The sequence below is a fragment of the Pogoniulus pusillus genome, chromosome 16 (assembly GCF_015220805.1).
Source record: "Pogoniulus pusillus isolate bPogPus1 chromosome 16, bPogPus1.pri, whole genome shotgun sequence".
NCBI classification, from domain to species: Eukaryota; Metazoa; Chordata; class Aves; order Piciformes; family Lybiidae; genus Pogoniulus; species Pogoniulus pusillus.
Genome location: NC_087279.1, coordinates 13,668,076 through 13,691,900, shown reverse-complemented (window position 1 = coordinate 13,691,900; position 23,825 = coordinate 13,668,076). Strand labels below are relative to the sequence as shown.

General features: G+C 59.2%; 1 protein-coding gene and 1 long non-coding RNA gene across 3 annotated transcripts; one reads left to right on the top strand and one right to left on the bottom strand.

Moving 5' to 3' along the window:
• Positions 1 to 286: 286 nt before the first annotated feature.
• SEMA3F (semaphorin 3F) lies at positions 287 to 23,393 on the bottom strand. 2 transcript variants are annotated; one of them, XM_064156614.1, is made up of 19 exons: positions 23,277 to 23,393; positions 20,153 to 20,317; positions 11,270 to 11,430; positions 11,045 to 11,107; positions 10,231 to 10,350; positions 8,771 to 8,851; positions 6,584 to 6,677; positions 6,114 to 6,233; positions 5,100 to 5,239; positions 4,899 to 5,013; positions 4,641 to 4,710; positions 4,372 to 4,516; positions 4,034 to 4,256; positions 3,108 to 3,196; positions 2,806 to 2,847; positions 2,437 to 2,594; positions 2,289 to 2,356; positions 1,535 to 1,668; positions 287 to 1,453 (listed from the first exon to the last, which is right to left on the bottom strand). In XM_064156614.1, the coding sequence occupies exons 2-19, from the start codon at positions 20,262 to 20,264 to the stop codon at positions 1,043 to 1,045; spliced, it is 2,346 nt and encodes a 781-aa protein (XP_064012684.1). In that variant the 5' UTR covers positions 20,265 to 20,317; positions 23,277 to 23,393; the 3' UTR covers positions 287 to 1,042. The 2 variants fall into 2 exon arrangements, with proteins under 2 accessions (XP_064012684.1, XP_064012685.1); XM_064156615.1 differs by lacking the exon at positions 8,771 to 8,851.
• LOC135182481 (uncharacterized) lies at positions 15,340 to 17,847 on the top strand. The gene is made up of 3 exons (XR_010305227.1): positions 15,340 to 15,470; positions 15,817 to 16,115; positions 17,283 to 17,847. It is a non-coding gene; the product is annotated as an uncharacterized LOC135182481 (long non-coding RNA).
• Positions 23,394 to 23,825: the final 432 nt, after the last annotated feature.

Genomic DNA, 23,825 nt, shown 5'->3' with positions numbered 1-23,825 from the left:
CGCAGTATGACCCACTACCAACCCCAGTAACATCCTGTGCTGGCTACTATCCCAGCTCAGCACACACCTCCAGCACATGCCTAACATACAGCACTGCCTCCTCCTTGTGTCTCCATCTTGCCCAGTGCCCACCCCCTAGCACAATGCCCTCAGCTTCCCAGTGTTCTTAGTGCTTCCCCAATCCTCCTGCACCCGGCAGGGCTCAGAGGCAGAGTTAAGGGGATCATGGCAGCAGGGCAGTGCCCAGCTTCCCCCATCCCTGACAGAGCACACACAGGCGCCTGTGTCCATCCCAAAGCCAGTGTTTATTTGGGGGTGGCCCCTGCCCCTGTGCTCCCCATGTACAACTATTTACAACCCCCTGCCACCTTCTGGGGTACCCTGAGGGAATGGCTGATGGGTTAGGTGCCCATGGATGCTGGTGCCAGCACCTGCTCAAGGTCCTACCCCAGCATGGCTGCTTCTCTTTCCCTTCCCCACCCAAACACCCTGGACAAACCTTCACTGTAGCCTGAAAACTTGGGTCCTGCTTCAAGAATCCTGTCCCACTCCACGCCAAGCCCCCAGGGAGGGGACAGGGCAGTGTATCCTGTCCCCATGGCCCCCTTTCCCCACTCAATGCTAAATAACTAGGTAGGGGAACTGAGACATAATGCTGTGAGGACCCTGCAGAGCTTGCAGAGGGCAGAACTTGTTCAATGATACCTCTCTCCCTCCCTTGTCCCCCCCAGCCCTCAGCACAGCACTGTACCCCAACCATGGTGCCCATGGTCCCCTCATGTCAGAGTCCTGAGGTCCTGAGTCAGTGAAGAAGACAGTGATGCCACCTCAGGGCCCTGCTCCTGCCCTGGGCCAGGTGTCACATCACCCCAGTGACTATGTACAACCTCCAAATAAATACCCATGGGTGGGGGGGCACCCGTGTCTGCGTGTGTGTGGATGTGTGTGTGTGCATATATATATATATTTATTTATAGATATTTTTAATATTAAAAGGGAGGAAAAATAGACCATTGTGCTAGCAAAGTCCCTGATGATGGTTTCATGTATGCCCATAGGTCTCTGGCTGGTGATTCCGGCGATTTCGAGGCTTCTTCTGGTCCTGCTGCTCCTTGGCTTTGAGGCCAGCCAGCGGCTGAGGGGGGCTAGCGGCCGTGTGCCGCCAGTAGCCCTGGCAGTACTGGTCCAGGAGTCCCATTTCAGGCTGGGTGAGGAGCTGGAGCAGGTCCTGGTAGCGGGGAGTGGGAGCACCCGGCAGGCCTGGGGGGGTCTCTGCCTGGACCAGCACGGCGTGGACAGCACGGCTGCTGAGGACGCGGAGCTGCACCTTGGTCACCGTGTGCTTGAAGTTGTTCTCGGTGGCAGTGCAGGAGTAGAGGCCGCTGTCAGTCAGCTGGAGGGCACGCAGCAGCAAGCCCTGCTCCGTCCGCAGCACTCGGCCCTCCACCCGCAGCTGGGGGGGAGAGATGGCACTGCTCAGCTGGCTGGCGCTTGGCATCCCCCTGGCACCCTCCAGTACAGCACTCTGCCCTACCTCTTTCCGACGGTCGCTGTTGTCCTTCTGCAGCAGCCACTTGACGCTGGCCTGGGGTGAGCGGGGCTGGCATTCCAGGAAGGCGGTGCTGCCCTCCACTCCGTACTGCACAGCCTCCACTGCGTTCTTGTTAGCTGCATGGGAAGGCCATGGGCAGCCAGGTCATGTGCCTCTTGTGGCCCTGCCCTGCGCCACTCCTGTCATGCCCACCGGCTCTCCAAGGGAGAGCTCCTGTGCACCTCCAGACACAGGATTGCCTGGTCCCCAGCCACGCAGCAAGTGTGCACCTCCTCCTCTAGTGCAGCCACGCTTCCACAAGGGTGTCCATCCATCCATCCATCCATCCATGCAGCTACAGATCCATCCATTCGTGGACATACTTCTCCCCAGCATATCTATCTATCCATCTATGTTCCAGTTTCAATTAATCCATCCATCAATTCATGTTTATTCTCCTCTCCAACACATCCACCCACCCATCCACCCACTGACCCATCCATCTGCACGCATCCTCATTCCCAACTTTTCTGTTCATTCATATTCATCCTCGTCTCCAGTGCATGTGTTCTTTCATCAGCCCATCCATCCATCCATCCATCCATCCCTCCCTCCCTCCCTCCCTCCCTCTCCAATATCCATCCACGCAACCATCAAGCCCCCAGGGCATCCACCCTCCCATGTCCCCTCTGGTTACTGCACACACCCAGCTGCCCCCTGGCTCTGCGGGGCTGTGTCCAACCCAGGCCTGACTCACCGTTGGAGTTGTATCCTCGGCACTGGCGGATGGGGTTGCCATGTCGGACATCCTGCCGCCGGCTCCTCCTGTGGGGAGGTGAGAGGTGAGCAGGGGATCCTGTTGGCTGGGGGTCCCTCCCTCTTTCTCTCTCCCCCACCCCCTGCACCTCTTGGAGGAGGCAGAGTAGCGGGTGCAGGCGCTGCCGTCCCAGGCGCAGTAGGGGTCCCGGGCCAGGCAGCAGTCAGCACAGGCTTCCCCGTAGACGTCACAGCGGTGCAGGGCCAGGTGGGTCACGCCTACAGCTGAGGACACGTACAGCTGTTGCTGTTGGGAGACAAAGAGGACAGGGTGAGATGCCACCTCAAAATCATCCCCTCAGAATGAGCTATGTCCCCCCTGTAATGGGGACTGGCCAAGACACCAGAGGACACTTGAGACAGTTTGCTCTGGGGCCACCTGTGTGCCTCCTGGGCAGTTCTGTGGCTGGGCCCGTGATGAGATCTGCCTATGATGCAATCTATGTGCTGTGACTCACCCTCTTGGAGGAGATGGTCATTGTCTTGATGGGTGCTGGCACCTAGACAGGAAAAAAGATGGAAGGGTGACCACCTGGTCTCATGCTGCAGCCCTGGAGTGGGCAGCCCAGACCCGCTGCAGGCAGCTTAGGCAGGCAAGGGGCAGGTAGGGAGAGATGTAAGTAGGCAGCAGGCAGTAAGACCAATGCTTGGGGACCCTCCAGAGATGGTCAAGGGGTAGCTGGTGCCAAAAGGGTGTATTCTTGGGTCAAGGTTGGGTCAAGGACACCCATCAGAGAGTGGGGGACAGGCTATTCCTTACCTTGAACACCTCGATCTCCTCCAGCATGAGCTCTTCTGTCTCCATGTCATCCCGGGGGAGCACTATGACCTTCTGCACAGTACCCCGATCTGCAAGACATCACAGTGCCCACGTGCTTAGTGTCAGTGGCACCTTTAGGCACCCATGCCCTCCCCTCCCAGAAAAGGGGTCCCTGATGGGATTGGGGGAAAGAAGGATCCCCCCAAATCCCATCTCCATCTCTCTCCTGATGCAGCAGATGGCTATGCCTAAGGTGTGGCATACTGGCTCAGGTCACTGTGTTAAGGGAATGCCATCACCCTGAGTGGGGTGGGGACAGCAGCTGGCTACAGGCATCAGGCCAGGAAAAGGACCAGGATGGTTCACAGGGACTCAGGGATGTGTGTTAGAGGAGGGAAAGCACTGGGCTGGATGATAGTGCCCTCAGGATGGGCACTGGTCCTGGGGAAGGACAGGGATGAATGCTGGTACATCTAGGATTGGCAATTTGACAAGGGAGGCACATATCTAGATGATGGTGGGCATAGGGAGGGCAACAGGAAGCATGTAGGATGGGCACTGGGTCAGAAAAGGATAAGGCTGGCTGGTGAGGCCCTGGGATTGGCACTGGGGTAGAGGGAGGAGCAAGCTGCATGGTGGCATCTTTAGGATAGAAGGTACCATGACAGATTGCTGGCTCTGAGGGCGGAATTGAGCTACAAGAAGGACCAAGCTGGATGGTGGGGTCTATGGGATGGGCACCGGAGCTGAAGAAGAACCAGGCTGAAGCCTTGAAGAGGGCCAGGGATTTTGGGAGTGGGGTCTCAGGCCCTCACCCCACTCTGCGTGGCAGGAGGCACCGTGCTCTGGCCAGCCCTGGCGGTGCCCATGCCCTCCGGGTCCGCGTCAGAGCATGCTGCGTTCCCCGCGATGCGCGGCGTGGGTACCTGTGCCCAGGAAAAGCACCTCATAGCGCCCGTCTGCTGCATCCACCTGGTCGACGGCCACCGTGGTGAAGCGGTAGTTGACGTTGGTGCGGACCACCAGCGGCTGGCGGTGGGTGGGGTACACAGCGTGGTACATCAGCGGGTGTGCCCGCATGAAGTTGATCACTTCGTCAGGGTAGTCCTTGGTTGACTTCATGGACGGGGTGAAGGTCCCCCCGGGACACTGCAGCACAAATGTCACCAGACCCTGGTGACCCACTGTGCGGGCACAGGCCCAAGGATGTCGGCTGCCTGATAAGTACCAGCTCACCTCCTCATGCATGCCCAGGGGTACTTACTGTGCCTGGTCGAGGGTAGGGCATTTTGCCCGTGTAGGGCATCCACTGGTAGTTGGGTCCTTCCTTGTGTGCGAAGGGCCCATTGAAGACCATGCGGATGTCGGCCATGGAGTAGACACATACAGCAGAGCCCTTGAAGACCGACCTGGGAGGAAGGATCTGCTGCCACATTCTGCCTTGGCACTGCCTGCCACAGCAGCATTGCCAGGACTCCCACCTAGCTACGGCCCTCCTCTGCACTGCTCCATGCTGGGTGAGCCAGAACTCACCCCGAAGCAGAGAAGACAGCATAGATCACAGGGTTCTTGGTGTCCTGAGTCTGCTGGATGAAGACATCCTCTTGGGACAGAAAGATGAGAATGTGACCATGGGGAAGTCAGGCAGGGACACCCTTGCACCCAGATTGATGCTAGGGCATGGGGCAGAGCAGCTGCCCATGAAAGAGTAAGAAGTGAGGGGCAGCAAGGGGGTACCCAGTCCTCCCCAGGGTGCCCTTCGAGCCCCCACTGCCCTCCTTGCTCACTCACGGAGCTCATCAAAATGTGTTTCAATGCCATCTGGCCCTGGCACGGAGCAGACAAGTCTGGCCTTCAGGAAGGTGCTCCACTTGTTCACGAGGCAGCAGTGGCCACCGTCATCGTTCTGCAATGAAGGGACACTAGTGCTCAGCCCTGCCAGTCCCCTGCCAGTCCCCCTGCCTTCTGCATGCTGCCCACTGCTCCACCCACCAGGCAGATGCGCCCAATGCGGGAATAGATGCCAGGGCTCAGCGGGGCATCGGCTGACTTCTCTCGGAAGAAGAAGTAGAGCTTGTCGTCGTTCCTCTCGCTGCTGTCAGGGATGAGCTGGGCACGGACGAAGGCTGGGTCTGGAACAGCACAGCATGGCATGGAACTGTCAGCCCAGCAGCACTCACTGCTCTATGCCACAGTGGGATGCCAAGCGCCCTCTCCTATGGCATTGCCCTGCTCCTGGAAAAGCACTGCCATGGTCACAAGGTGAGAGCTGGGTCTGGATCAGAGCTGCAGAGGTGGGCTGAGGAACTGAGTCTCTCTGGTGGACACTGGTGCTCCAGGAGGGGCTCGAAGCATCCCTGAGGCCCGTGGGAGCATTCCTGAGGTCCACAGGGTGGAGAGTTCCAGCAGTTCTATAAGCACGACAGTGGGAACCAGTCTTCCCCCCTGGGGAGGAACCACACAGCCTGGAAGCTTCTCAGGAAGCTCTTCCCTGCCATCCATCAGCCAGTGCCCAGCCTGCGCTGACAGCTCCCCCTCTTCGGGTTACCACCCTGCTGGCTCCCCGGCCTGGCAGGATCATCCCATCTGCTCTGCTCTGTTTACTCAGCTGCTGTTCCGCGAGCAGGGGTGCTCCGAGGGGGGCAGGATGAGTTCTTGGGGTCACTGACTTAAGGGCGACATGGTTGACATCTCAGCCCTGCAGAAACCCATGCACAATCTCTAGCAGAGCCAGGCCCATCTCTCACCACCTGGCTGCTGCCCCTGCCCAGCAAAGCCAGCCTGTCTGTCACTGCTCCATACAGCTATCCTGCTCTTCTGCCTAGATTTCCTTCCATCCTTCCATCCCTCCATCCATCCCTCCCTCTCTCCCTCCCTCCCTCTCTCATCCTCCCATCCACCATCTGTCCATGCATCTATCATCTGTCAACTGTCAACCTTCCATCCCCCCACCCATCACCTGTCCACCTATCTATCCACCCATCCCACGCTGCCACCCAGACTCACCGTTGAGCCAGCGTGAGTTGTATTGGTCTGTCCTCATGGCTGTCTGCTTGCCCATGGTGCGGAAGATGGCTGCATCTGTTCCCATGAAGTCAATGTAGACACCAGCATAGAGCTCTTCATCTGCAGAGGGCAGACAGAGATCAGGTGGGGACTCCCTCCTAGTCCCATCTACCCACCCATCCTGGCTGGTAGCCACACCAGTAAACCACTGCCTGTGGCCATCCCAGAGTTTGAGAGGCTTGCACTGGTCTGTAATTGGGACCCCCACCTCCACTGGGACAGGTGTCCAAGGACTGGGCATTCCAGGTGCCCTGGACAGCCACAGCTGGAGCAGGCAGGGGTGGCTGAGGCAGGCTCCCTGGGAATATCTGGCAACACAGGAAGACAGCAGGAGCAGCTGTCCTGTCCTGCCTGCCTGTTTCCTCCACCCAACACAGGCAGCGCTGGCCCCGGGGAGTTACAGGACTCACTTATCAATGCAGAGACGGTGTCTACTTTGGGGTCATAGGAACACTTCCCCTTGCCTGACTCCAGCTTGTCTGGCTCCAGGTAGAAGATATAATCCTGGAGAAGGAAGCAAACCAAAACGCTGGTCAGACTTTCATCCCTCTGTGCCCGTGGCACTTTCTGAAATCCACCAGGAGAGGCAGCCTCCTCCAGGATGGAGTCCAGTAGTGAGGACAGATGCGGATTGTCCACAACAGGAGTCTGCAGGTCTCCTGAGAAGCTGAAGCCAGCACAAGCTACTTCTCCAGCATTGCTGGGTGCTCCTCCATGTTCCTCCATGCCCTCCACCACTTGGAGATTTGGCTGAGCCACCAGGCTGAAAGTGGGTATCCATCTTCTAGGTCCACTTCTGAGCAAACATTTCCCTCCAACCACCTCTTTGTTCTGGCCGTCTGTGCCACCCATTGCCACTTGACCAGTTCCAGTTTACACAGTTCCAGCAGCTTCAGCAGGTGGGGTTTGGCCAGTGGCACAGCTCAGCTGTGGGACCCGTTGTGCTCCTCTTGCCAGGACCCATTTTTCAGGGGTTGCCACCAGGGTGACATGTAGTGCTGTGCAGATCTGCTCTGGCAGATTCCTCTCGTGCCACTGGGAGCCTTGTTCCCACCGTTGCCTCTGCTTTCTTGTGCCATCCTCAGCACTGTCACATGTTCTTGGCCAGGAGCGAAATCCACACTGCCTCCAGAGATGCAGGCAAATCCTCTGCAAGTGCCAGCTGGCAGCAGGTAAGGTTGGGCTGGCCCAGTCAGGGAACCTTTTGCCCATGGCGTAGCGTGTCTCAGAGCCAAAGTGAAGCGGCAGCATGGAGGACTCAGGTGCAGGGGAGACCTCAGGCAACCAAATCAGGCCTTTGGAGCTGACTGCTGGCCCTGTGCACTGGATTTGATGCAAGGGTGGTGGACATGATGGTGGTCACCTTCCATCAGAAAGTGAACAGAGCTCTCAGCTCCAGGACTGGGTGGGGAGCCAGTATGCTCACTGTGCACAGGGTCCACTAGAGAGTTTGCTCATGCCAGCTCCAAAGAGGGCAGCTCAACTTCAGAGATGGGTATGGCCATACTTCCACCATCCCCATTGCTGCACTCTGACACCTATGCCACTGTCACCACCACAAACAGCTCTGCCTGGCACCAGTCTCATTCCCAAGCTGGGCAAACCCTTTGCAGGAGGGACAACCTGGCTCTGACCAGTGCAGCTCTGGTGCCAGTCGCACCATTTCACCCTCTCATTTGGGTAACCCATTAGCTGTTACAATGCAAGCACTACACCTTGAAACACACCAGAACTCCCTGAAAGCAAGTGCCAGCAGCCCCCATTGAGCACCTGCCTGGGGCACAGGGAGCTGCACCAGGGAGCTTTTGCCTGCAGGTGCTGAGACCAGTTCCAGCAGGGAGGGAGGAACCAGGGTTACCCAAGGGGGCCAAAACAGCAACGGTGCTTGCCCACTGCAGAAGTAGTAGCTGGAGCTACCTGCAGCTGGCAAGATGCTCACAGCTGAGCATCACCCTCTGCCTCCTGAACACCCACCCCCAGAGGGGAGGGACCGGCAGAGAGGAGCATTGCCAGTCCCTGGCCCATGCACTGACCCATATTAGTCCAGAGGGGAAAGGCTCAGCAGGTGGCACTGTCAGGGTGGGTGGGACACTGAGTGTCCTCAGAAGCCAGGGACAGCATTGTCCCCCTGAGCCCGTTTGCCTGCTGGGACGGCAGAAGCCCCTCCCGGGGCAGCAGCTCAGTGATGTTTTTGCAGACCCTATCAAAACACCTCTTGCACATCGCCTTGGAAATCCCCTCCTGAACCATCACAAGCCCCATGGCTCTGCTGACACATGACCTCACTTCCAAGAGGCGCAGCAAGCCTGGAGCTGGGCAAAGCTGGCAGAGGTGGAGAGGGGCCCCATCCTGACAGTGTCCCCCACAGGCACCCGTGCAGAGCCAGGGAGGAAGGAGTTAGTGAGAAGGAAAATAGACGCCAGGGTGGTGGCCAGCAGTTGCTGTGCCAAGAGGGAAGAAGATGGCGGGGTTACCCACGGTATGGGGTGCCCGACCCAGGGGCTGGATGCATGCCGGTGGGAAGAAAAGGCCCGCGGCTCTGGCGTGCCCGGGGAGAGGCGGGCACGGCTGCGGCAGGCTCCCAGACTGGTTCCCACCTTGCTCTGTGCTGGTCTCGGGCTGAGGGGGCTGTCGGTGGATCTGCTTTCCTGGCCTCCCGGCTGGCTCGGCGAGAACCCCTGGGGAAAAGGAGCAGGGCAGAGAGTTAGAGCCAGCTGGGGAAGAAACCCCTCAGGCAGGGGTGGGTGGGGGACCCCAAGAGCTGGGGCGATGGCTGCCAACAGAGCAGCAGAGCTGCGGTCCCCACAGAAGGTACAAGTGGGCATCCCTGGATGCCCTGGGCTGAGCTGGCCTCCAGCAGGAGCTTCTCCAGGATGAATTCCACTCTCTCATGTAGAACTGAGTTGCCCCAGCATGAGGCAGAAGAAAGTGGAGAGGTGGCTGCCCACAGACAGTCCAAGTTGGGCTCAGATGTAGGGATGCAAAGATGGCACCTACAACTCTGCTGGCAGGGCTGGTGCAGAGGAGCAATGCCTTGGTGCCGAGCTGTGGCATGGGTGAAGTTTCTAGCACCATGGGGTCATTAGAATGCCCTGTCCCTGTCACACTGCAGCTGGTTCTGTTGGAGGAGACACACAATGCTGGCCTCAACTACACCAAAATTCCTGGTCCTCAAATGCTGCCACTGCTCAGTTGGGTTCTAATCTGGTCCCAATCCAGTCCCAATCTGTAGTGTTCAAGCAGCATCTACCTTTCTTGGTGCCCATGCCAGGCTTGAGGGCACTGAGGCAGATGCTCATACTCCACGTCCAGCGATATGCTCTTCCCTCAGCTTGGGTTGGTGGCATCTGCCTCACTCCAACTGGGAGAGGACCCAACCCAATACCTGCCACCCCAGCGCAGAAAGGACACCCTGCAGGGCTTGGGACCCTTCAAGATGCCCATGCAGCTACTTGCAGAGATTGGCTCCCTCCAGGGCTGTCCTGAAAGCACTCCATCTGCCACACATCCAGCCCAGTGGTATGAAGCTTCGATGTCACCCTCTTGCTACACACCATGGTCTTCAGGTATGGGTGACATTCATCCAGGGACATCCATGACACGGCTGCATGTGCTGACACAAGCCCTGACACAGTGCTCCTGCTGCTAAGTGTGGTGGCAGGCATCCTCTGATTCCATGGCGAGGGGCACAGGAGCCCAGTGGGTGGGAAGTCGAGGCAGGGGAGGACGTCCTTCAGTCTGGGGAAGATGCAGTAGCAGCTGCAGATGGCGAGGTGGGAGGGCATGTCATGTGGAGCCTGGCATCCAGTTCTGGTGTGAAGTCCTTGGTCTGTGGAGATGGCTCAGCCCCACTTGGCAGCACACCACCGTTAGCCATGGTGACCCCCTAGGCCAACAACACCCCCCAGCCCTCTGCCCACCAAACCTCCCGACACCAGCTGGCAGAGCCAAGTCATGCCAGGCCACACTCCTGCACCTTGCTGCCATTCCATGGTGGCTACACTGGCAACACCAGGCCAGACACAAGCTCAGCACCCTGATCCCTCCCACCCCTCACCTGGGCTTTGCGCCCACGGTTGACAAAGGTGCAGATGGGGTTGTAGGCGCCAGTGCCGCACACATAGAGGTGGGTCCGGTTCCAGGGCTGGATCAGGCGGATGAAGTTGCCACACTCCCCCTGGGAAGCAGAGAAGGGAGGGGGGCAATTGTAGCATGGCAGGGGAAAGGGAAACCCCTTTCCCATTGCCTCTCAGCACCTCTGCTACGGTAGGCACCATGGAGTCCAGCCCCCTGGCACAAGGCAGGAGCTAGGGAAAGGAGAAACCAGGCCAAGGAGCTAGTAGGGTGGAACACTGGCATGGGGCATGGGCTGACCTGGTACATTGTATGAGGCTTGGGGTGGGGCCATGAGTTGATGTTGTTATGAGCTGGCACGGGTCATGGGCTGGCATGAAACCATGGGTGGTATAGGACACAGGTTGCTACGGGTCCTGGCATGGCATGGATTATGGGTCAGTATAGGCCATAGGTTGGAATGAGCCATGGCATGCTATATGGCACAGGCAGCATGGGTCAGGGGTTGGCACAAGCCATGAGCTGTCACACTGGAAGGCTCAGCCTTGTCTGCCAGGAGGAAGTAGTGTGGGGAGCTTGGCCTCCTACTTGCCTAGGAAGCTCTCCATGATCTGCATGGCTGAAACTGAAGGGGTGGCAGGACTTTGCCAGTGCCACCCCATCCTGGCATGGCTGTACTGCAGGGAAACTGGGGCACAGCCTTTCCAAGGCAGGATGTGGGGACACATACCCCTCTCCAGTGCCAGCCTCCAGCACCCCCCTCCACTATCAGAATGGGATTTGTGGTGGCCACTCACATTGCTGTTCTTGCCTGACAGGATGCACTCGTCGATCCTCTGCTGGGATGCAGGCCAATGGATCTGTGGAGACACCAGCCCAAGGGCTGCCAGTTAGTGTCACCTCTTCCCCACCAGCAGCAGCAGCAGCAGTGCCCATTCAGCTCTCACACTGGTATCTAAACTGCCTCCCCAGGTGCCCGGCTGGCCCCTCTGTTCTCCCCCAGCCCTGCGCCAGCAGCTTACGATGAGGGGCTCGCGATTGATGTCGTGCAGGTCCAGGGAGAGGATGTAGTCCTTGCTGCCCACGTACATGCGGTCATGGTCCTCGTCCTTCAGCAGGATGCGGTAGTCGCTGGAGTTGAGCAGGAAGTTGAAGAAGTGCGCTGTGCCCGTCGCCTTCAGCTCTGCAGGGATGAAGGGGCAGCTGTTAGCACCCAGCACCTCTGCCTTCCCTACCCCTGACTCTAAGCCTGGTCCTGGCTGGAGGATATCCTGTGAGAGGAGGTGTCCATCCTCCAGACCGTAGTGCTTCACTTCCAGGCCAATGGTGCCTGCTTTCCAGGCTGTGATGTACATCTCCTCCTCCAGGAGAGTCATGATCCTGCCACATCTATGCAGGATGTTGGGCAGTGACAGAGATTCTCAAGGCTGACTGGCACAATCAAGAGTGGCCAGGGCAGGAGGCAGCAGGACCTGGGCTCAGGACACACAGCACCTCGTATCAGGGAGTAAAGCTCCTGAAGAGGGGGCTCACTGGCACCCCACTCAAGAGCCTATAGGTTCCAAAATCTGCGGCATCATTCCTCTTCTTTCCTGAGACTCCATATCCCAGATAGGCTCTCCAGGTGGGGTAGCTGGGACCCCAAGAAGACAGCTCCAAGGAAGGGTATGCTTGCCTTGCATCCCCCATCCCCCCTCAGGAAGTTATTTTTAGCCCAAGTGTGGGAGCAACGAGTGAAAGAGGATAATGAGGGTCATGAATATTCACAAGTGCAATGAGGCAGCCAGATGGAAGGCAGAAGTGCTGCAGATGATGTGGGTCGGTGCCAAGGACCACGCGGCAGGGGCCACGATAGAAGCAAGACAGAGGATCCTACCCCTATAGGATACTGTCTACCCTCAATAGCATCCCCTTTGGAGGTGTTGCCTCCTTTAGATCCCATCTCCTTTGAAGGTGCCACTCCCATTGGAGGTCTCACCTCCTTTGGATTCCATCCCAGCCAAGAGAAGCCACCTCCATAGGATGACATGTACCCTGCATGCCACTCCTTTAGAAGTGCCACCTCTTTGAACATGTCACATCTTCAGAGGTGTCTCTCCTCTGGATGCCACCAACAGCCATTTGTAAACCACTCCCAGACATCAGATGTCACTCCCATACAGTGTGAGCTTGCCTTTTGAAGGTGCCACTTGGACATGTCACTCTTTTTAGATGTCACCAGCAATTATCAGATGTTACCTCCATGGGATACAATCTGCCCTAGATGCCATCCCCTTAGGTGATGTTACTTCCTTTGGAGGAGTCATCCCCTTTGGATGTCACCAGCAGTCATCAGATGGCACCCCCTAGCCATTGGATGTCACCCCCATGTGAGATGCTGGCCCCGTGAGCATCCTCATGCTAGAGTTTGTCCCTCTACCCAGAGGCATGCCAGGCGCAGGCAGCGGGTGCTGGAGTGGAAAGGAGCACGGGAAGGAGCACGTCAGCTTCCAGGCAGTGCTGGGCAGGGCTCCAGCGGCCAGCTGCTCTTCCTAGTCAGGATGCCAAGTGCCTGCAGATCCCTGACCTCTTGCCTGCCAGCTCCATGGGTATTCCCAGGGTCCCTACCTTTGCTGGGCACTCTGGGTTCGCAAGGGGCTGCCCTCTTTGGGAAGTGATAGAAGTATCTGTGCCCTGCACTCTAGCACCTTGGTGGTGCCACAGACTTCCTCACACAGCATGGACGCCCCAGTTGGCACCCCGGGGCTGGGTTTGGGGTCTGGTGGTAAGCATGGCAAACACTCTCCTGCTGACCAGGGCAAAAGCAGGGGTCTCCATAGGAGCCCACACTAAGGGGACACAGGGGTGTCTACGCCTGGGCAGGTCCATGCCTCTTGGTGTCACTGAGAGAACCCACTCTGGCTCACAGCTGGTAGCAGTGCTCCCCAGGCCACAGCCCTGTGGCAGCATACCTGCAGCCCGCTTGGCACTGCTCAGCCATGATGGTGAAACCAGCACGGGACAGCTGTGGGAAACGGCATCACAAGATCCATCAGCTGTGCCCTAACCCAGGGCTCTGCCCACCTGCTGGGAGCGCTAAAGGCACATAGAGTAGCTGGCAGGTCAGGCTGCAGGCAGTGGAGTGCCTCTGCCATGGCAGAGGTGCAAAGGATGGGGGGTTGCAGGGGGACTGTCTATTTGCCTGCTTTACAGTACAGTCCTTTCCCATCTGGACTCCAGATGCTCCCTGCTGCCAGCACCAGCTTGCTGGCCACCCGTGGCGTCCCTTGCCTGTCCCAGAACATCCCCTGACTGTCTCATGCTGTTGTCTGCCTGTGTCATGGCACACAGGGTCCGGTCCCTGCCTGTCCCATGGCCTGCAGCTGCCCCAGGAGCGCAGTGTGTGTGTGTGCACATGTCCCACCCAGTGTGTGCATGCATGGACAGCTGAACGTGTGTAGATGTGTGCCCCACACTGTGTCTGCCCCCCTGAGTGCAGGCCTGTGTACATGCACCCACACAGTGTGTGTGTCCCCACATGTGCCCCATGCAGTGCTCTGGGGGCATGGGAAGAATTCCTAGAGGCTTCCCCTGGAAGGACATTGGTGTCTGTAAGGCCAGAGCTGGGAGCCAGGAAAGGGCAGGGCAGCTGCTGCAGCAGAGTGACGCAGGCAGAGCAGGACAGCTCGTCCCCAGCGCTGGGTAGCTGCAGTCGGTGCCGAATTCGTGCACCCAGCCACCCAGCTCGGGGCAGAGACAACCCTGGTGCAGTCAGAGCCAGGGACAGCTGTTAAACCAAGCAGAAGCCCCTATGCCAGGACATCCAGTATGGCCAGCCATTGCTGCCTGGACAGCATCCAGTCTCACTGTGGTGTGTTCTTGACAAGGACACCAGCACCAGAAGGTCCCACAACAGCAAAGGTCCCAAATACCCCACATCCATCAGGATGAGTGGCACCAAGGCTCATCAGAGGCCAGGCATAGGAACACAAAGGGCCACAGACCCCCACTGGAATCCCCATTCAGCCACCCATGCCCCAGTGATCAGAGAGACACCCCCGAAGAGGGGCCGTGACGGGTCCACTGCCCCGTGACGCCCTCACCAAGTGGGATGGAGGGATGGGTGAGTCTCTGCTTCAACCTCTGACCTCCTGAACTGCCACCCTGTGCCCTCCCCATCTAATCTCCCACCACAACTGTGCCCCTAAACCTGCCCCCCAGCAGCCACTGGAGGTCCCCAGGGACAGAGCAGGGAGGAGGCTTGTTAGCTGATGCACCCTGATGAGCATATTCCCTCCTACATCCCTGCTGCCAATCCCAGCACTGACTGGGCTTCCCTGGCTGGCCAGAAGCCTAATCCCGTTTTAATTGCCCAGCACCGGAGCCAGAAGCCATCCAGTATGTCAGCCAGGGTGGCCTCCCTGAGGACTGTCCCCTCAAATCGTCCCGAGGAGCTTCCCTCCTCAGCATCATTTGGTGGCCTCCGGCCTTGAGATTTAATTACCACCTGCCCTGGAGGGATGCCAGTGGCCAAGAATTCGTCAGCCCCTTGACCAGCAGCCTGGGGAGATGCTGGGCTCTGTCCACAGCAGTGGTGAGAAGCACCGCCCAATTACACCTCTGCAAAGCCGAATTCCCCCTGTAACGCCAAATTTGGGATGAATTTCCAGCACCACAGCTGCCCACACCCCCATCCTTGTTGACCCCCAACCCTCATGGGAAGGGATGAGTGGCCTCTGCCCATCACCCACCGGCACAGTGACCGATGCTGATCTCCAAAGCAAAGGTGAGATTTTGTGGGTCCTCGATAAACAAAGCCCTTGGCGGGCGGGGGCTGAGGGGGAGCTGTTCACCCGACCCAGCCCTTCAAATCCCCCCGACCCCGAGAACAGCAGCAGGGTTCCGGCATGAAGAGTTAATGGAGCCGGTCACCTCCCCAGGTGCACCATTGCTGCTCCCCCCAAAACCAATTACAAGCGCACTCACCTAATTAGTTTCTAATTACGGGCTTGTAGCGCATTCAACATAATTAGCATGTAAATTACACGGCGTGTTTATATTCAATAACTGCTCTCCCCCTCCCCTCCCCACGGCTGGCAGCGGTTTCAGGAGCCCTTTCTTTGCATGGGGGCGAACGAATTCGCTCCAAATGCCGATGGAGAAGTCCAGCGCTGATCCCACAGGAGCCTGGCCTGGCAGGGATAAATTCTGGCTTCATCCTACACTGATTTAGCCCACAGATTTGTAAGTGTGCCCCAAATTTTGGAGATGCTCCCCTCCCCCGTATTTTTCCTGCTTGAAATGTGGGATGCAGCTTTTTGGGTACCAGTGCAGGAAAGCGATGGGAAGCAATGCTGGGAGAGGAATGGGGGCTGGATGTGTCCCCTCGAGTATTTAAAGCATTTGTTGTCACTGGGGCTGATCAAAGAGCTGGGTGGGTCGCCCCATGAAAGCAGAATTGCTTATTTGTTTCAGCATCACTCCACTACCCCTTGATGGGTTATTTATGATGTAATTAAGCTAATTACATGTAATAAGAGAATTTCCGTGGCCCCCAGCCAAGCTCTTTTCCCATTTAACCGCTTCACAGGTGGGAGGAAACCGAAGCCGCTTTGCCAGGGCTTGGGAGATGAAATGGCTCCAGCTCCTGACCGCTGCCTTCCACTCCTATCTATCTCCAGCAGCCCTGGGAACATTGCACTGCACGGGCAGCCGGCGGCAGGGGACAGGTGCCATGGCTGCCTGGGTCAAATCCCTTGGGATGAAGCAGGGCCAACCCGATGCTCCTTCCTGCCATCACCACCCGGATGGTTTGGCACAGGGCAGAAAGGAAAACAGAAAAGGAGAAACCCCACATTTTTTCAGCTGAAACCACTGATTCATCCCATGGTAACCCTACCCGAAACGACTGCAGGGGAACGTGCCCCAGCAAGCATCGCTGGCAGAGATCGGGGGGGAGGGGGTCCTGTCCCCACCCAGCATTGCTCAGCAGCAAGGACACCAGTCCCCATCAGGGACCTGAGCCAGAGGATGCTCCAAAAATAGGAAAATCTCTTCAGGAAGGAGCTCAGCTTTGTACAAAACACTTTAAACCCCCCAAAAGCAAAGGGCTGAGCTGAGGGGTTCCCCACCCACCACCCTCACAGGTTTTTTTAAGTTTTTTGGCATTATTTTTGTCTGTAGACCCCAAGAGCATGGCACAGCGTGGGGTGGGAGGTGGCTGCTTCTCTAGGCCATGTGCTCCATCCCTGGTGGGAAGGCTGGGGTGCTCCAGGAGGGACTGAGGGGGAGAGGAAGGGGGCAACAATGACATGCCAGGTTCTCAGAAAGGGCCACGCTGGCTATGCTGCTCCAGAAGGCCCGTTGTTAATTTGAGGGATAACGAGCTTATTAGACATTGGCTTGGGGAGATGAAATCACAGTTGGCTTTTTTTGAGGGGAGCTTATGGAGCCTCGCAGCTGGAGCCTGCGGGGCTCAGTCCCGGCGGCAGCCGGTCTCAGTGGGTGGGTGGGAGCCCTGCTGCAGCCCCCCACTGCCACAGCCAGAGAAATCCTCTTAGGGGTTGCAGGGCTCAACCCAATATCCCAGAGCACAGGAGAGGTGACTATGGCATCCCCTCCAATTTTGAGGGGGCTGAGGAGCAGCATAAGGGTTCAGCTCACCCTTTGACTCACACCGGAGCAGGGACTGATGGTGCCAGCCCTCCTGGCATGTCCCCAGGACTAGCTGTCCTGTTGGCCCTGCCTCTGCCCCTGCTATGTCCCCCCATGTTTATCCCTGCCTGCTGTCACCAAGCAGTGCCCACAGCTGTGGCAGCTTAGAAGGGCGCCTGGACGGCCCCAGAGACATAGTCCCCTTGCTGGGCTCCCCTCCAGCCATCTGCCACCCCAGACCCTGGATCACACATGTCGATGGTCACTGGCCTAGATGCCAGTGGGGTGGGAGGGGAAACTGAGGCACAAGGAAAGGAAGAGCATGGTCACACAGGGGGCTGGTGGCAGAGCTAAGACTCCATGCTTAATTTATCCTTTTAAAAGTGTTTTTTTCCTCTACAGGAACTGCCCTGCCTCTCACCCAGCCCCTCCCAGCCAGGGCTGCCCTTCAACCAGACCTTTGCCAAGGCTTTTCCCAGAGCTGCTGGCATGGTCGTTCCTGTCACCGTGAGGTGAGTGGGAGCACCTCCTGCTTTGAAGCCCCCCAGAGAGTCCTGACCTCAAGGGCTTCCCGCAACCACGTGGGGCAAGAGCCCACCCTTCCTTCCCGCAAGCTTTTCCCACGCTGGGCAGAAAGCAGGACACGGAGGGATGATTCACCATCATCATCGTCATCACCTCCTGAATCCTTGTGGGGACGGCATCAACCTCTCGGGTGCCCAAGCCCCCAGCACGGAGGAAGGCCAGGAGGAGAGGGGGCCACAGGATGTGTATGGGAGAGAGGAGGGAATTGTCAGCAAGGAGATGATTAAAAATATCCACCCTATTTCTGGCCGGCACCAGGCCGGGATCTGGGAAGAGCTGTTGGCAAAAGGGAGCCGTGTCGGAGCCGCTCCCAGCGCTGTTCTTTCCGTGCCGGCCACCTTCCTCTCGCTGACACACAGACAGGAAAGCCTTGAGAGGGAGGACAGACCGACGGGGACTGCGGGCATCACGGGGTAGGGGGAAGGACCGAAGGGTGACCCTGTGCAGCCCATCGCCCTGCACCGAGGCGCAGGAGCTCCGCTCCAGCCGCTCTCCCGCGGCGCTGCGGCTCCACGCTTCTCTCCCGGGCGCGCCCGTAGGCGATGGGGCTCGGGAGGATGACGCAGGCCGCGGGGCGCTGCGACAAGCGAAGGCAAACAAACTCGGAGACGCTCCCGGGGCTGGCCGCGCTCCAGGCAGCGTGGCGGAGGCGAGGCGCCAGCCCGGGGGGACACGACATACAAGGACATGGCTGCTCCCACCAGCGCTGCTTCTTCCTCACCGTCCTGTCAGGTGCCGCCGCAAGGCTACGGCCACCTTGGTCCCACTGGGCCCGGGAGATGCTACTGGAGGGGACCTTCACTCAGACGCAGCAGCATCCCTCTAACTCACACCTATGACTGCTGGGTCACATCTCTGCAGGCCAGCCCAACTCACCACACCAGTGTCCCACAGCTGAGCTCCCTTCACAATGGGCCTCGCCGTCTGCAGCTGCACCAAAAAATCTGGGGCTGGGGATCTGGGTACCAGCCCTGGCTCCCATGCAAGAGACCAGCCAGGAAGAGCTGCTGCCACCCCACATCTCTTACAACTTTGAGGAAGCTGTGGGAAGATTATCAGCTTCGGGAAGCTGCTTATTGGCAGCTTCACATGTGGCACCTGCCCCCAGGGATGACCCTGGACTAATTCTCAACTGTCACCACTGCAAGAGCATGGGCAGGGAAGGGACAAGCAGCATCTCCTCTTAGTCCTGGTGTGCTTGGATATAGCATGCCACTGGCATTTCTCCCCTGTGTGTCAGAGTGAACCAGCCCTTCTCCCAGACACACCAGGCAAGAGCAAGGACTGGAGATCGTGACAGGGACACCTGGGTAACTCCTGCATGTCCTTGGGCACCGTCAGGAACCTGCACTTCACCAAACTGAGTGAAAAAAACACCAGTCCCAAACCAGTCCTCTGCCCCTCCCTGCAGCACAGCAGGCCTAATCACGCTTATCTGGAATTAATCCTGTTCCTGGGGCACAATGGTGGCTGCAGGACAGTGACAGGCATTAACACACACCTTGCCAGAGTGGTGGGCAATGGGTCCAGACAGAGCTTCTCATACAGTGCTGCAAGGAAGAGATGCTCCAAGATGGAACAAGGGCCACATCCTTGGGTGGAAATGGCAGTAGCCAAAGTGCCCCAGTAGCACCCCAAACCCCTCTGAAATAGTCTTTTGGAGAGGAAAGTGGTGCCTGCCATGTGGTGAGGAATCACTCCCATTTCCAGCCTGAACTTGTCCCCCGCCTCTTCATTCCAGCCATTTTTCTTGCAGAGACCAGCCTGTAACACCAGCAGCTCACCCTGCCTGTGCCATGTCCACTCTCAGACCACCAGCCCCTCCTGCCAGGCTCTGCTTGAGCAGCCACTCTCACACCAGCTCTGCCACTGCACCCTCGGCTCACCAGTTCTGTATACAATCAGAGAGCAAAGACATGGTAGGATGGCACAGGGTAAGAGCCCTGGGGTACAGGCAGCATGGCCCTGGCTCTCCCAGAGACTTGCCTGCCTCAGTAACCCCAAGGGGAGGACACAAGGCTCCACATGCTGTCACCCTCCTGACATGCATCCTTAGGCTGGGACACATCCAGCAGGGCTCAGGACAACAGCAGGACTGAATACACTGTGCTGAAAGGACCATTTTTTGTTCCGCTCCTTGAGACTGCAACCTTGAGTCCTGCCTCACTGCCCACCTTCAACATCTCAATTGGCTCAGAACCACCCCCTTTGCCAATGTGCACTCCCAAAGCTGACCCGAGGTCCCCCTTGGCTTCCAGAGCAGGTTGGGTGGATCAAGCAGCCAAAGGGTTAAGCCCCCCCTCTCCCCAGCATTCTCCCCTCCTGCTTCTCCCGGCTCCCTGCCAGCTCCCAGGCATTAATACCAGCTGCTGGGGGGGTTCCGGGTGGTGTCAAGCTGCTGTCTGGACTCGGGGTGCTGCCAGAGGGGGCTCCCCACACCTCAGCACCCTGCCCTGCCAGATGGAGGGGAAATGTATTTGAGGGCCTGGGCAGGCTACCAGCTCCCTCAAGCTGGGATGGGGCAGACTAGGGGCTTAGCCACTCAGGGATACGGATTACTGGGGGTGCAGCCTGCTGATAGCCCCTTGGACAAGGAGGAGAAGCAGTCTGGACCAGGGTGCCCTTGGGTCTCCTCTGCCTTCTTGAGGTCCCACCCTGCCCTCCAACTCCCACTGCTGTCCTCTTACCTTTGAAAGAGAGCTGGACCCTTGGGGTGGCGAAGCCGTGGTCCTTGGCATTGGTGGACCGCCAGCCCAGAGTCAGCAGGGTGACCCAGAGGATGACGCTGACCACGGGCATGGTGGGCACACACCTGAGTGCCAAGGTCGAGGGGAGTCCAGGGGCAGCTGAGCCTGCCAAAGAGGTCACAGCAGGGAGGGATATCAGTTTGCTGCACCCACCAATCCCCTGTGGAGGGTGCAAGCCCTTACATCCCTCCACCCTGCTCTACATCACCCACCAGCACTCAGCATTCTTCAAGGAGGGCTGAAAGCCCTAGGAGTGGTTCAGCCAAACCCTGCTCTGTAGGCTGGGGGTCAGGGATTGGGGTGTGCCCAGCCTCACCTCTCTGGACGCCAAGCCAAGCACACAGGGCGAGGCAAGCACGGCAGTGAGAGCCACTGCAGCACACTCCTCCACCCGAGTTGGTGAGTCTTGCCCAGGTGAGGAGCATCTGTTCTCACCCCCGACCCTGTCTGAGTCTGCTGCATCTCCACAACACCAAGCTGGCTCCCCCCAACAGCAGCACCCAGAGGGTGCACCCGTCCCCAGACTTCTTCCCTCCACCTCTCCCCCCATCCTCCCAGCCCCCAGCAAAGCCATAGTGAGCAGAGCCGGGATCAAATCTTTCCAACATGAAGGAAATCTGGACTTCATTATTCCAAGAACGTAGTATATAAAAAAAAAAAAAGCTTTCTTTTCTTTTTTTCCTTTTTTTTTTCCCCTTCATAAATAAAAGAGGAAGAAAAAGAATTAGAAAAAAAAAAAGCAGCCCTGCCTGTGTGCCAGGCAGCTGGACTCCCTGGGGCTCCGGCACTGAGCGGAGTCCGCCAAGCTGCCTCCAGCAAGCCACACACGCACCCCAGCACGGCTCGGCACGGTGGGCAGTGCTCCCGGCGTGCCCCGCTGGCCCTCCCGGAGAGCAATCATCCCCCCGGACCCGCGGTTGGGGGGAGGCGGGCTCCAGAAGGCTTCAGACTGGATTTAGAGAGAGACCCGCAATGGGAAGCCCTTTTGGTCCCCAGGGAGCTGCCTATCCTGGGTCGGACGCGCTGAGCCATGGTACCCGGTGGGGTTGGGGATCCAGGGAGTGCCCGGCGAGCACACCCAAAGCCTGCCAGCACGCTGCGTCGGGGGGTCCCCACCCTGCCACCCCGACGGTGACATGCCCCAGGACTCTGCCAACTGCCACCGCGCAGCACTACAGGGGACAGGCACTCACGTCGGTGCGGGGGGCATGTCCCGGAACTCCTCGGGGCACCCCAGGAGATGTACGCTGAATTACAAAGGGGGCAATCTCCCACCTCGAGACGCAGCCCGCAGCCCGCCCAGGTGGTGGGGCTGCCCCTTCACGAGCTGCACAGCACCCACAACACCGGCCCCAGCCCCGAGCGGGACAAGGGCAGCAGTACCGGCACCGGCCCCTTCGGAGCCGCGCTTCCTGGAGCGGCAAAAAAAGACCCGGGGCGCGGCGGCACCACCTTTCCCGGGGTCCAGTGTATTTTTCTCACTCTTTGCCTTTGGAGTCAGCAAATATTTCGATTTGCTCCTCTGCCCCTGCATACACTCAGCTCTGCTCCATTGTACTGGCATTCAGTCCCCTTCCAGGCTGCCTACCCCCTTTCTCCTACCCGTTCCCAGGCTCTGCCCTTCCCATCAGCGCCAGGCCGGGACAGCCCGAGCCCCCAGTTCCTCAGCCAGCCAAAACTCCAGTTGGTTGCAGTTAAATAACCAGCCCCCCCCCTCGCCGTGCAAACCTCTCCCCCCTCCTCGGCAGCTTTAGGAAATAATTCTGGCAAATCCCACTATTGCATTTGGATGGAGCGGCGAACGCGTCAGAGACAGGGAGCGAGATGGCAAACAAAGGAAAAGAGGGAGAGGAGGGAGCGCAGGGCGAGGAGGGGGAAAGGGCCGACGGCGAGCAGGGGGCACTCAGCCCCGGCCGGGAAAGGCAAATTCCAAGGAAGCCAAATGGGGAAACGGCCCACTGGAGCGCACCTTGGCCGGGAAATCTCCATTTCCAGGGTCAGCTGCGCTCTGGGGAAAAGCGGGAACTCCAGGGGACAACAGCCACATTCCTTCCCACCAACACTCGGACTGGTTCGCATTGGGGTGGGATTTTGGGAATTAAAGTTTGGCCATTGCTGGTGCTGCCGCAGGAAGATCAAAATCCCGCCCGGCTTTATCCCACCTCCCCAGGGCCGGTCAACGGCGCGCCGAGGCAAAGGAATTCGGGAAAGGTTCTCTGGGCTGGAACAGGGACTACAGGGAGAACAGAGCCCCCGGGGCTGAGCGGGGCTGGGGGGTGCTGAGGGGAAGGGCTGCCCGCGCACCTCATCCCAGGGGCCCCAGGAGCGAGCAGGAAGCGTTCTGGGAGGGAAGGGCAATCCCGGCAAGATGGGCAGCGGGAAGGGAGCTGTCGCACCTCTCGATGCCCCCAGCGCTCGATGCCCCCGGCGGGAAGGGTGAAAAATAATTAAGAAATAAAACAACCCAGTGAGGGGAACGGTGCAGCCTTCGCTCGCACCCGGGGATAACTTCGCACAACTTCGCGCCGCCGGCCCTGCGGCACGGCTGGCCTGTCCCCGGGGAGAGCCGGACGGTCCCTGCGCCCCGGGCTCTGCCCGTCCCGCACCGGAGCTCAGGCTCCTGGAGCGATGGGCTGCAGCTGCCCCCCGCACCCCACCCAATCCACGGCGCTGGGGAGTATCTAGAGCGTGTTCTCCCACCCCGAGCACTCCGTCCTTGTGCATTCATCCACCACCGAGCCCTGCCGCAGGAGCTTCCTGCCAACCACCGTCCTTGCCTGCACCGCGTTCCCCTGGGATCGTCCTCCCGCCCCAAGAGGGACTGGTGGTGGTAGTCCACACTCTGGTACTTCCCCCTGCCAGGCGCCGGCGTGGGGAGGGGTGTAAAGCACCCAGTGTTGCCGCCAGATCGGGGGCAGCGAGTCCAGTGCCCTCCACCCCACCTGCCTGCCTCACCAGCAACTTGCGGTGGGACACACACGCAAGCACGAGTTCCAAGAGGAGGAAAGTTTTCTCGGGGCACCCCTGCCCCGCCGGGCCCCCTCCCTGCCACCGCCGCCCTTACCTCTGCAGGGGTCCCGGCGGTAGGTGCTGCGTGGAGGGTGGCGGGGGCTGAGCGCGGGGCTCAGCGCCGCGCCGGGCACCCGCGGCCCCCCGCCATCTCGCGGCCGCGACTGCCGCCGCGGCCCCGGCCCATGAAGCGGCGGCGGGCGGGGCTGGGCGGGGCGGGGCTGGGCGGGGCGGGGCACGGGCCCCTCCGGGCGCCGCAGCTCGTGCGCTGCCGCGGGGCGCCGCAGGGGGGTGATTTGCATAGACACGCCCCCGTCTGAGAGCCCCCCGCCCACCACCTACTGGCACCGGCGGTTCGAGCCCCGCTTTCGCCGCCCCCGCCGCTCACCTCCGGCTCTGGCCTTTTGTTGCTCTGTACCGGCTACTCCCCTTTCAAGCGAGGCCGCTGGCGGCTCAGCTGGGCTACCGTGCCCACCACCTTCCTGCTGGGCCCAGGAAGGAAGGGAATAAATAAGAACCGTCCCTCCTTTGTCTGCCGCGGCGGGCGGCAGGGGGCGGCCCGGGGCGGTGGGAGGCAGCGGGGAGCCGAACCTGGGCGAGCGGC